The sequence below is a fragment of the Polyodon spathula genome, chromosome 25, assembly GCF_017654505.1.
Source record: "Polyodon spathula isolate WHYD16114869_AA chromosome 25, ASM1765450v1, whole genome shotgun sequence".
Lineage (NCBI taxonomy): Eukaryota > Metazoa > Chordata > Actinopteri > Acipenseriformes > Polyodontidae > Polyodon > Polyodon spathula.
In genome coordinates, this window is record NC_054558.1 from 15,241,968 (window position 1) to 15,254,870 (window position 12,903).

Consider the following 12,903-nt stretch of genomic DNA (forward strand, 5'->3'; position numbering starts at 1 on the left):
TTGCCCAATGCAGAAGTAGTCATTCTGCTGGAAAGAACAAGTACATATTTGAGTTGAATAGTCAAGGTACAAATCGCCAACTATTTGCCACTTTAAAAAAAGTAATGTAATTGATAATATCTTGTGAGCTATATTTTAAAACTGCTTAGAATTTTGTTTTAACTGTTCTAAAATGTCATTTTTATGTTAATGGATTGCAACTGCACTGACCATGTGAAATCACTCAGTTCACAATTATAATAATAATAACATAATAAGAATAATTCAAATACAATTAAAATATTGATAGTGTGCCACCAGCACACTCTTTAAATACATCAGTAGCATTTTTGTGATGCTGCTGCGGCTGCTTTGAAATTGAAGCATGTGATTAGTCGACTACCTGTTTCAGAGGTCAACTGTTACTTTTCTAGTGGACTATCAGGTGCTTTTTAAATAGGGCATATTTTCAGAGTATTGACTCCAGTCTGTAATGTAGCCTTTTCTTTGAAAGAGGTAACACACATGTTGAATTTTACAAAATTATAACCATACAACTAAGTTCTATATTTCTAAATTGGAGCTATAAAGTGTGTAGGAAATACTGCCCTAAGAAACTAATTTAAGTAGACTTCTTGAGTAGACTTAGTTTCTTATAGTCTTAGCTTAGGATTCTGTGTTTTGAAGTTATTGATCCTTTACCTGCAGCTTTGAAAGATCCGCTTACAGCATCTTAGCAGCACACTGGAGAAGACACTCCACAGTATCTCTCACACAGAAAGACACTGGAGAAGACACTGCACAGTATCTCTCACATATAGATAGACACTGGAGAAGACACTCCACAGTATCTCTCACACAGAAAGACACTGGAGAAGACACTGCACAGTATCTCTCACATATAGATAGACACTGGAGAAGACACTCCACAGTATCTCTCACATATAGATAGACACTGGAGAAGACACTGCACAGTATCTCTCACATATAGATAGACACTGGAGAAGACACTCCACAGTATCTCTCACATATAGAAAGACACTGGAGAAGACACTGCACAGTATCTCTCACATATAGATAGACACTGGAGAAGACACTCCACAGTATCTCTCACATATAGATAGACACTGGAGAAGACACTGCACAGTATCTCTCACATATAGAAAGACACTGGAGAAGACACTCCACAGTATCTCTCACATATAGAAAGACACTGGAGAAGACACTGCACAGTATCTCTCACATATAGAAAGATACTGGAGAAGACACTTTCCGGAATGTTTGGCTACTTAGTTTCGTATAGTATTACCTTCCATTAAGAATATTTCCTGATCATATCATTTTGTTGTTTAAGTCCATGTGTAATTTCAGTAATGTGAAATTACAGGGCAGCTACAGTGTATCAACTGCACCTGTATTTTTAAGTATTTAATGTATAGTGTTGGGCTGTCAATAGTTTAGAGTTTAAGAGCTGTCCAAATGTTAAACATTTATAATTCTATCTATCTATCTACCTATCTACCTATCTATCTATCTATCTATCTATCTATCTATCTATCTATCTATCTATCTATCTATATATATATATATATATATATATATATATATATATATATATATATATATATTTAAAAAATGTACAAAATCTTCATTCGACTTTATGAAGCAAAATTAGTTAATTTAATCAGATGATGATAAACTTTTGGCCAAAGCTGTATTAAACACACATTAGTGTGTGTTGTACACATGTACTGTGCTAAAGTGCTTTTTTTTGTAGGTTATCTGAATGAGTACCAACATTCAAGCTAAGCTAAAGTTTAAAAAAACATTGAAACGTGTTTAATATTAGAATTTAAACATTCAGGAAATCAGTTCCTTGACTTTTGTGCTTGACAGCAGTGAACTAAAGTAATTGGGAGGAGTACACCAGAGGTTTTTTTTTTCACAAAATCCATATTCAAAGTTTCTCTCTAAGCTGTACAAGATGAACTCTCCCAAAGGAATCGTCTACATGTTGTTTCTTCTTGTGGCTTTGTACTCCGTGTGTGACCGGTGAACCTGCACAGGTGCGGAGGGGAGCTCACTGTGTGTTCTGATTGTTTCAGGTGACCAGACAGGCGAATGTCGGGCCCACGGTAACCTGGGATCGGCATTCTTCTCAAAAGGCAACTACCGCGAGGCGCTGACCAACCACCGACACCAGCTGGTCCTGGCCATGAAGCTGAAGGACAGAGAGGTAGGCCTGCCGGGTTCATCCTCACAGTGCTGTTACTGAATTAATCATGCACAGTGGCACGTGCATTGACTGACAATGAGAACTCAGCGGTTTCTTTGGGCAGCTATGCCTTCCTTGACGAAGGCTTTAACCAAACTGCTTGTCTACACTGACTTTATAGTTGTATCTTAGGGTTTGAATATATGGATGTTTTGCTTGCCTCGAAATTAACAGAAATACATTTGAAAGTAATTCCCTGATCTGAGTCTGTCACTGGGACTGACTTGAAAGCAATCTGAAATGAAACTTGTTATTAAATGGAAACATATCCATGTGTTATTGTTAGTTGATAAGTTAGGGCCCAGTTTTCCCTGATTCTCCCCTACAGGAGACAGTGCCAGGTTAAACCCCATTTTATTAAAATTGTAAAAACCCCAAAACATGTAAAAAACAAAAAAGTGCAAATCCCCTTGCTTTATGTCAATTACTATAAAAGGCGAAAATCATTGTAATAATAATAATAACAACAATAATCTTCTTGTATTTATTTTAAGCTCTCTAAATGTATTATCCAGGCGACTGATATAATTAAATGTTAAACCAAATGGTTTGTGTGAAAACTGAGATCCCTGGATATCCTTCTTGAGTGCGTACCACAGGAAATTAATTTAGCGTTTCCTGATGACATCATCCTGACCACATTGTCACTGTTTTCTCGTGGGAAAAATATTTTCTAATATATATATATATATATATATATATATATATATATATATATATATATATATATATATAATATCATATAATCTGACGTATTTTTTAAATGACCGGTGCGACACTGTGGTTATATATATATATATATATATTAGATATATATATTATATAATATATATTATATATATATATTATTATATGGTGTCAAGCGCACCAGTCATTAAAAAAAAACGACTAATACGACTAATAATACTATATCGAAAAGAATTAGTAAAATATTAATATCATTTTTGAAACCTGAATTCATATTTTATTGCAGTGAGGTAATTTATTTCTGGCTGTTTGAAGGGGGCAGCATTGTGTTCCTTGGCAGTGCGGAGATCTGAAGGGTTGTTAGGAGTTGTTCTTGTTAAAATTCAAGGGTGAGAGTGGTAAATGCTTTATTTAAACGCTCATTGGAGAATTATCCTTGTGAAAAGCAATCCTGTGAGCTGAGCGAGGAGGCAGTGGCTGTGGGTGAGCGCTGGGGCCTGTGCTTGGCAGTCCTGCTGCACTAGGCTAGCGATTACCAGCAAACTTTAACTCTGTCACTACCGCAATGAATTGAACTGCAACAGAACATACATTTTTTGAAAATATTTTACAACCAAATCATACTTTAGTCAAGTGTTTTTAAGATTTTGATTGAATTTTACAGTGAAAACAATACATATTTTATGAATCAATAGATTATGTAGTGTTTTACACGGACCTAATTTCCGCTTTGCTATGTTCTCATTTTCAGAAACAACACACGTAGATTTTTACGATTAGTTTGACAGTCCCTGATCAGGCACTAATCTTGGACTATCTAATGTTACTTTAGGTAAGGAAGTTCAAAATTAGTGAAACCATATCCCAATGTTTACTATAGTACATAATTAAAGCATCAGTAGCATTAAATTACTTTATAAAATATATGTTTTTTTCCTGCCTTCAAACGTTATGATGTTTTCAATCATTCTGGTCCAGTTGCTCAACATGGTGTTTAATTCAATTGCGGTTCTATGCTGTGTTAAGTAGCTTTGACCTTGAATTCAAGCGCAATCCTTTGCCAGCTTCTGTCACCACAGGACTATAAAACACAGGCTATATCAGCAAAGTGTCTTCTTAAGAGTTTGAACCTAATATTGAAATCTTACATCATAACACACAGGGCCTCCTGTAAAACAAACTGTCAAATCTGAGTGTTGCATAGATAACTACCACTGCAGTGCTAACCAGTGAAACTGTGTGTGCCTCTAGTAGGTAGATGCTATCTCTGTGGTGCTTTGTGGATGAACATTAAATTATTAAATATAAATGAATAAATATGTTAAATGTTTTAAAATGATATCCGCAGATAAAGACAAGTTGTAGAGAGGAAGAAACGTTCTGAAGGAAAGTAAAGCAATGTGTTTCTCATTTGACAGTAAAACAGTCCCTCCCGCCAGCCTCACTCTGCTCCCCTCCCCCTCTCTTGTGCACTCTAACTGAAGTTACTGCGCCTTTAATTCCTGACTTCCAAATACCATCCCTACCACAGAAACTCTCCTGTCTCTGAGGCCTTCAGACGGCGTCGATTACAGCACTGGATTTTAAAAATAGCAGACAAATGATGGAAAATCATAAACTAGCTATAATAATATGAGCGCTTGTGTGAAAGGCCTTTGCCAGAGAACGATGTCGTCAGAAGGCAGTGGACCCAGGCAAGGGGCTGCAGGGGTCTGACACGGCCGTGTAACCCGAAGCACAGGTTTAATTAGGTTTCACTGGAGTTTTAAAACCCTTCTGCGTGTCTCATTAACTTGTTTGTTTGTTTTAAAGATGTGGATATGGTTTGTGTACCAAAGCAGTTAGCTACAAGCGTCTGTAGATTGCCAGTGGGCTTTCATTATAGAGCGTATCCATTGAAGCTCTTGTGCAAGCCTAGGCTGTAAGTAACTGTGACAAAATTTGCTTAAACACTTGAATTACCTGGAGTTCATCGTAAACACATTCAAAGCAGGCCCCTCGGAGCTGCCAGTCTAAGACACATTGTAAGGACAAAGAGCTGCTGATCCAAATGAAACTGAAACTTGATGAGGGCATTTTAGAGCATGCTATCCATTACCATAATGTGTTTGTCCATTTGGCTGTTATATTTTTACAAGGACTTCATTTAGCTTGACGCAGCCTTATTGATTTAGTTGTACTCACAGTTTGTTTTCACTGTTGTGTGGTTGAAATGTATTTGCATTGACGAACGGCATTTATGAACCATACTGTGGATGTAGAGATAAAAACACTGAAAAAGACTTCTAGTTGAAATGTTAGTCTTTGAGTGTATTAAGCTCCCTTTGGTATTTTTACTTGTAATGCTGACTTTAATGTGTGTCCAGTGGCATAGCCAGGATTTTGTTTCAGTGGGGGGTGGAGATTTTTGCCTATGGGTAATAATGTATAAAAATGTTTCTGTAAAAATTAACTACACTTCAAACTTGCAGTGAACTTGAAATCACCCTATTAAGAACCATATTGTTTCATCTCACAATCACATTTAGAAACACTACTGTGCATTTATCAAACATACACATTAAATGACAGTTAGATCCCCAAGTCCCTCCTTTTCCATTGCAAACTTGTCGAGTTCTTATAGGTCTCGGTTTTACAACAGCCGTTTAAAGCATGATTGGCAGGGGACTAAAAAACAGATGTCCTCAGAACTGGTCAAAAGCGGAGGATGTCTAGTAACCTCCCAGACGTGGGTTAGTTTTTTTATCAATGAAAGTCTGTAAATTTAAAATGAAATGCGATGTTGTGGCCAGAGAAGTCGCTTTTATGCATGATTTGTAAACAGCGAACTGGGTTTAAATGGCTAATTTCTTTGTTCCTTCTTATCCAAAGGCTACAATAACCATTTGTCCTTTGAGTGACGTGTATTTCCAGACATATCTTCAAATGCATCGTTAAAAGCATTCATTTTTTAAGAGTCGCCAATTACACGGTTTCTATTTTCGCCCGTCCCTAATTTGGTTATGCCCAATCATTGTGTTTTACTGAACTGTAGAATCTCAGGACAGATCGTACCAATTTTAATATTATATTATACTTTATTATTGCAAAGGCTGGTATTGCTTTGAGGAGAATACTCTGGAAGTGCTAATCAATTGAAATGGACACTGGTACTTGAGATGAAAAGGTTGAAAACCAGTGGTTTAAAGGCAGTCCGACAAATGATAAAATCACTGCTTTTTTTCATTTTCCTGTAATGCTAGTATTAGCTGAGGCTATCATTTCTATATTAGTCTTCGTCTTGGACGTCTCATTGCACGTCGGTTTGAACAGTACGTGCACACACGTCGTCCAATCGAAAGAGTCGAAGGCTGAATTTGGTGTAAAAATTACAGGGCTCTGCTTAATCACAACTAGATATGTGTTTGATAATTTTTTTTTGTACATGTGCTTATGCGGGCAGCGAAGCAAACACATTGACATTAGTTAGGGGGTTAAAATGTCGCAGGTGGCTGATATTTCTTTCTCTCCCACGTTGTTGAATAATGAATTTCGGGGGGTGGTCAAACCCCTAAAAACACCCCCCCTAGCTACGCCACTGTGTCCACTATAATCATGTATACACCTTCCCTTCAGGAAGCCGCTATTACAACATGTGGCCACTAGTGTGTGTGTGCTGTGTCAAAGAACTAAGCCAGCGCTTTAAATTGCGTGGCCAACAATGTCGTCACACTTCAAAGAGCAAGAAAACATGTTTTCAATACCTTAAAATAAATCATACCTGGAGGGCTTTGTTTGGTCTTTGTGGAAACATGTTTTTCTTGCTGTTTTGGGTAATGGAACTATTAAAAACCATTCTTTCTGGTTCTTGCTCTTTAATCTTAGCAATTAAAGGAGAGGGCAATTTGACTTTATGGCCTGACAGTGTTTGGCATCTCTATCAGTTGTGACAAGGGATTTCTGATGCATGTATTTGCAGAGGTTTTAGAAAGACATCAGAGATGCCATTGAAACAGTCGTTATAATAGGTCACTGTTAATGTGGGCAGACATCAACCAGGTTACCTAAATATACTTTATAGGCATCCAAATCCTATTCTTTAGTCTTAGTCTTTACTACAAAAAAAGCAGAACATGTCTGTTTATTTTACAACACTAGAACAAAACAGCTACAATGTTAAATTCAAATATGACTGACACTTTTATTACAGTTGCAATAACTTGGTATGTTTCAAAGAGTTTTGTTCAGGTGTGTTATGTGAAAAGCACGAGGTGAAAGTGAACTAAAACCAGATTGTTTAATAGCAATACAGTATGCAGCAAAGTAGCAGTAAAAAAAAGAGATTTGTTTCCCCCAGATAAACTTACCACATAGAACAACATAAGGAACCCACAACAGTATTTATGATTTAGCAGTGAAACAAAGACATCTCTTTTAATAATCTGAGCCATGGCCGATCTAAATACTATACTGCCTCCCTAAAATTTCTAAACCCAATTTTACCTGGACCTTATTTCACAGAATCTTCTGTTAAAATGGATTAGAAGGGTTAATATAATAGAGTATACTGTGTTAGGGTCCACTACAGTTTAGGTCATTAAAAATAGATAACTTACCAAGTTATTATCTACACTTTGATATCAATTATTTTCTGTTTTATATTTGTAATTAATTTAGAACAATTTGTAGATTTTATTTTTCAATTTGATATTATTGACTTTTTTTGTGTTGATCAGTAGCAAAAACTCCTAATTAAATCCATTTTGAGTCCATGTTGTAACACAATAAAATGTGGAAAAGTCCAAGGGGGATGAATACTTTTGAGAGCCATTGTAAATATCTGAAGAACAGCTTGTCCAATTGTGATGAACTTGGTATTACATTGTTCTGTGTGTGTGTGTGTGTGTAGTTTATAATAAACAGATATGAGAAAACAGAAGAAAATGGTTTTGATCTCAAAACTTTGTCAAGTTGGGTCTTAAATAGTCCAAGTGATTTAACAACATGAATAGGAAGCAATAAGAAGCAATACAATTTATAGTCCCAGATTGTGTATATATATATATATATATATATATATATATATATATATATATATATATATATATATATATATATATATATATATATACAGTGCCTTGCAAAAATATTCAGACCCCTGACCAATTCTCTCATATTACTGAATTACAAATGGTACATTGAAATTTCGTTCTGTTTGATATTTTATTTTTAAACACTGAAACTCAGAATCAATTATTGTAAGGTGACGTTGGTTTTATGTTGGGAAATATTTTTAATAAAAATAAAAAACTGAAATATCTTGCTTGCATAGGTATTCAACCCCTGTGCTGTGGAAGTTTGCACCGATGAAAGAAATTGCCCTGACGAGGACACGATTACCTTACCATTGGCCTCCATCTGTGAACCATTAAAGTTGCTGTCACATTTTCTGGATAAAAACCGCACTGTTGAAGGATCATTGGTAAGGCTGTGAATCTGAAGGAAAATGAAGACCAACGAGCATTTAGAGATAATGTAATACAAATTCATAGATTAGGGAAAGGGTACAAAATAATATTCAAGTGTTTGGATATCCCAGTGAGCACAGTTGGATCAATAATCAGGAAGTGGAAGCTGCATCACACCACCCAGGCACTGCCAAGAAAAGGTGAGAGAAGCCACAGAGAGGCCAACAATCACTTTGAAGGAGCTACAGAGTTCAGTGGCTGGGAGTGGAGTAATGGTGCACCAGTCAACCATATCAAGAGCTCTGCATAGCACTGGCCTGTATGGGAGGGTGGCAAGAAAGAAGCATTTACTCAAAAAGTACCATCTGAAAGCACATCTGGAGTTTGCCAGAAAGCATGAGAGGGAAAAGGCTGCGATGTGGGAAAAGGTTTTGTGTTCAGATGAGACCAAGATAGAGCTTTTTGGCCAAAACTCAAAGCGCTATGTGTGGCGCAAACCTAACACTGTCCATGCCTCAAGACACACCATCCCTACAGTGAAGTATGGTCGTGGCAGCATCATGCTGTGGGGATGCTTCTCATCAGCAGGGACTGGGCATCTTGTTACAATTGAAGGAAGAATGGATGGAGCAAAATACAAGTAAAATACTGCAAGAGAATCTGCTTCAGTCCACTAAAAAAACTGAAGCTTGGGAGGAAATTCACCTTTCAGCAGGACTATGATCCCAAGCACAAGGCCAAAGCAACATTGGAGTAGATCAAGAACAAAAAGGTGAATGTCCTACAGTGGCCCAGTCAAAGTTCTGATTTCAATCCCATTGAGAATCTGTGGCACTATTTGAAAATTGCAGTCCACAAGCGTCGTCCAACCAACCTGAACAACCTGGAGCAAATCTGCCAAGAAGAATGGGCCAAAATCACTCCGACACTGTGCACAAAGCTGGTACATACTTACCCCAAAAGACTTAAAGCTGTTATTGCAGCGAAAGGTGGCTCTACCAAATATTAATGTGTGGGGGTTGAATACTTATGCAAGCAAGATATTTCAGTTTTTTATATTTTTCTTAAAAATATTTCCCAACATAAAACCTATGTCACCTTACAATAATTGAGTTTGAGTTTAAGTGTTTTAAAATAAAATATCAAACAGAACGAAATTTCAATGTACCATTTGTAATTCAGTAATATAAGAGAATTGGTCAGAGGTCTGAATACTTTTGCAAGGCACTGTATATATATATATATATATATATATATATATATATATATATATATATATATATATATATATATATATATATATATATATATATATATATATATTCTTTTGATTAGGATACTGAGCATGCTTCTGCAGTGGGACTTGACAAAATCTAGAAGAAGCTGCTCACATAGATTACATGGTTATAAATCATGCTGAACCCAGAGATTGGGTTACTGTTTACTTGTTGTATATGTAGTCAGCCAGTGAGTGTGGGTTATATTTTTGTGTATAATAAATAGCTAGAATTAATGTGCTTTGGAATAGTATCTCTTTTATATCCTAGATTACATATAAATAATATGCAGTTGAAAAAAGAATAATACCTTTGTAGTTGACCTTGAAAGCTATTCCATTCCAGGCTTTGTTTTTCAAACTAGAACTTAAAGCTCTGTATTCAGATTTATATTGATTTTGAAATGGTGACTCAATTCCTGTGATGATGTTTCAAATACAGCTGCATAGATTAAAAGTGCTGCTTTCTGAAACCTAATATCTTCCTGTGTTTTAGGTCACCTGATTACTGCTAGACTATTTGAGTGAGACTGTCCTACAGCACAGGAAATGGATTCAGAGAAGCAAACCAAACTTTTGTATTTGCAGCGTTGTATTTGAATAATACAAAGTACCACCTCAGCACAAGAAAAGGAAAAGATCATAAATTCTAAAGGGCTATCACTCCTTTATATGTTGGCATGGTTACATCCTCTGATCCGGTTCATTGTTCTAAGTTTGTAACAGTGAGTGAGCAGTTCTGCATGAGTGTACTGAAGTGCACTATGGTATTAGTGAATCAGCTCCTGTGCACACGGGCTGATCAAGGAGACATTGTCAGTGAGGTGGATGGCTTCTCTCTGACAGCTTCAAGAGGCTCCTCTGTGGAGCCTCACAACACCTGACAGCCACAGCGCACTTACACACATACCAAGCCATTAGAGAGCCAAGGCAGGCACATCTTTACTGCATTCACGGCTCCACGCTTTCAAAGAGATTTTGACACAAGGTTGAATTTTATGGCAGCATCAACTGACATGAAACCAGGGCTGCCATTAGAAGAACATAGTTGAACACCCACGGTCAGTGTGGGAGTGTTAACGCAACAAGGCAGTTTGAAAGCTCCCTGAAGACTGTAGCTGAACCTCTCTACTTACTGCACTTGAGGGAGGATTCCAACCTGCCCCATGCTAAAAAGCAATTGCTGTACATTCCTACATTCTCTATAGTCTTCCGTGCAGACTATGTGAACCTTCTTGACATTAAACAAATGCAGCATAGCATATTTGGTCCTTTTCACAAAGCTTTAACTCACAAGTTAACAGCTTTTATATTCATGAAAGCATTACTGGATGTTGTTGGCTTATTTTAGTGATCTAAACAAAGAAGAAAAGTATGGAGGATATGACTGAAGTCTTTAAAATCTTAAAAGGAGTTGACCCTAACCACTACTTTAAGCGCAGTACAGGAACCAGGACTAGAAGACACAGTTAGACAGAGAGAAGGAGACACTTTTTCGGTGGTAAGGGTGTGGAATGGGCAACCTAGTCATGTTGTTGGGGCAAATTCACTTGGATATTTTGAGGCAAGTTTGAAATCTCTGACTGCAGAAAAACAATATGTACAGTAGATAGGACATGAGGGCTGTGAATATATTTTACTGACAAATAAATATTGGAGACTGGTGAATTCATTTCGAAAAAAAAAAAAAACGAGATACTTGTTCATTTTTGTGTAGTGTCAGGTTGCAGATTGGATTGTAGACTGCAGATGGAATCGGCTGAATCCCCAGTTGGATATTGGAACGATATGAGATTGAGTTTTACAGACTGGTTTCATGGTGCCAATGGGAATGTGACTTACCATGTAAATGTACTTGTGAAGTTAATGACTGTTAAAAAATGAATAAATAAAAACACAAAGCCGTTTTAAAATCCTGTACATTGTATAAATACTGTCCAATTTTAAGCATACAAAACAACAATATTCAGCTCCGAATAAATGCTATAGTAACATGCATGGGATACTTACAGTACACACTGACATTTCCACACAGACTTTTGGACCTTTTGTGATACCCAGGGACAGTTCCTAAAAATATGTAGAAATGAAAATAGTATTCTTACAAGAAGCATTTCGGGATTTTATGACACGTTTAAGAGACAGCTACAACCATTTGAGATCCATTACAGATACACAGGGGCAAACCAATCTTCCTGCTCAGAAAGGGTTTTTCACAAAAGAGTGATAGTTATGGTAGGGACTGGTGACATTAAACAAGTATTGCAGTTTGGCATCTTGGCTGTCATAGTCGATGCAGTCTACAAAGACAGCCAGTGGGATAACATTGGTATTCCGTAAGTGAAGAAGGTCTTATAACGAACAGGAATGCTACACAGTCAGCATGCTTAAAGAACACAGAACCTACTTACAAACGTGTACGTGTCTTGATGTTTCTCTTTACTGAATCAGTGATCCTAAACATTTGAGAATGGCCACGGTTGTAAAAATCATTTTAGGTCACGTGATGCTTTAATTGTCTATCTTCCTAGCATTTCAAATCAAACAGTTTTTCACAGTTTTCTATGCCAGTCTTCGAATCCTGACTCCTCAACAATGAGGAGTTAACCAATACTTCCAAGTGCAGCACAGAAACAGGACCAGAAGACACATTTGAAAATGAAGTGCGCATGGGACAGAGAGGATAGGGAATGGGTTACCTCTGTTACTGAGGCTGAATCACTGGGATCCTTTGAGAGCAAACTTGACAAAGTTTTAAGATCAGTCAGCTACTAGGAACTGGACGAGCATAGATGGGCTGAATTGCCTCCTCTCGTTAGTACATTTTCTTATGTTCTTATGTAATATAGATCACTAATGCTTCATGTTTTTAGGCTGGTTAAACTAATTGATTTTTATGAGCAATTATGCAGACAGGTCTAAGATATACCAGCAAAAAGCTAAGGTTGTTTTCCTAACAAAGCAAATCACACCTGTGTGCACTGGGAAATGATTATGCTCATAAATCTCATAATAGGGAACAATTTATTCTAACAGTCTGCTGTTGTGCATGTTTTGTTCTCCCACCACATTTTTAAATCAACTTCACAACAGTCACACGCTTACATAGATAAATACAAACAACATATTTTTCAAAAAGCAGATGTGCTTTGCAACAAAAAAAGATACTGCTATTATAGCTGCAATTCTTTGACTTAACAGCTGGTAACACCATTCTAACAAGGGTTTCACTTGCTATC

At 36.8% G+C, this 12,903-nt stretch overlaps 1 protein-coding gene across 4 annotated transcripts in view; it reads left to right on the top strand.

Moving 5' to 3' along the window:
• LOC121299752 (tetratricopeptide repeat protein 28-like) overlaps nt 1-12,903 on the top strand; it is a 394,301-nt gene that overhangs the window by 260,606 nt on the left and 120,792 nt on the right. For all 4 annotated transcript variants that reach the window (XM_041227761.1, XM_041227758.1, XM_041227759.1 and 1 more), the window contains one exon: nt 2,085-2,215. In XM_041227761.1, coding sequence (XP_041083695.1) covers nt 2,085-2,215 — 131 coding nt within the window. The remainder of the gene's footprint in view (nt 1-2,084; nt 2,216-12,903) is intronic.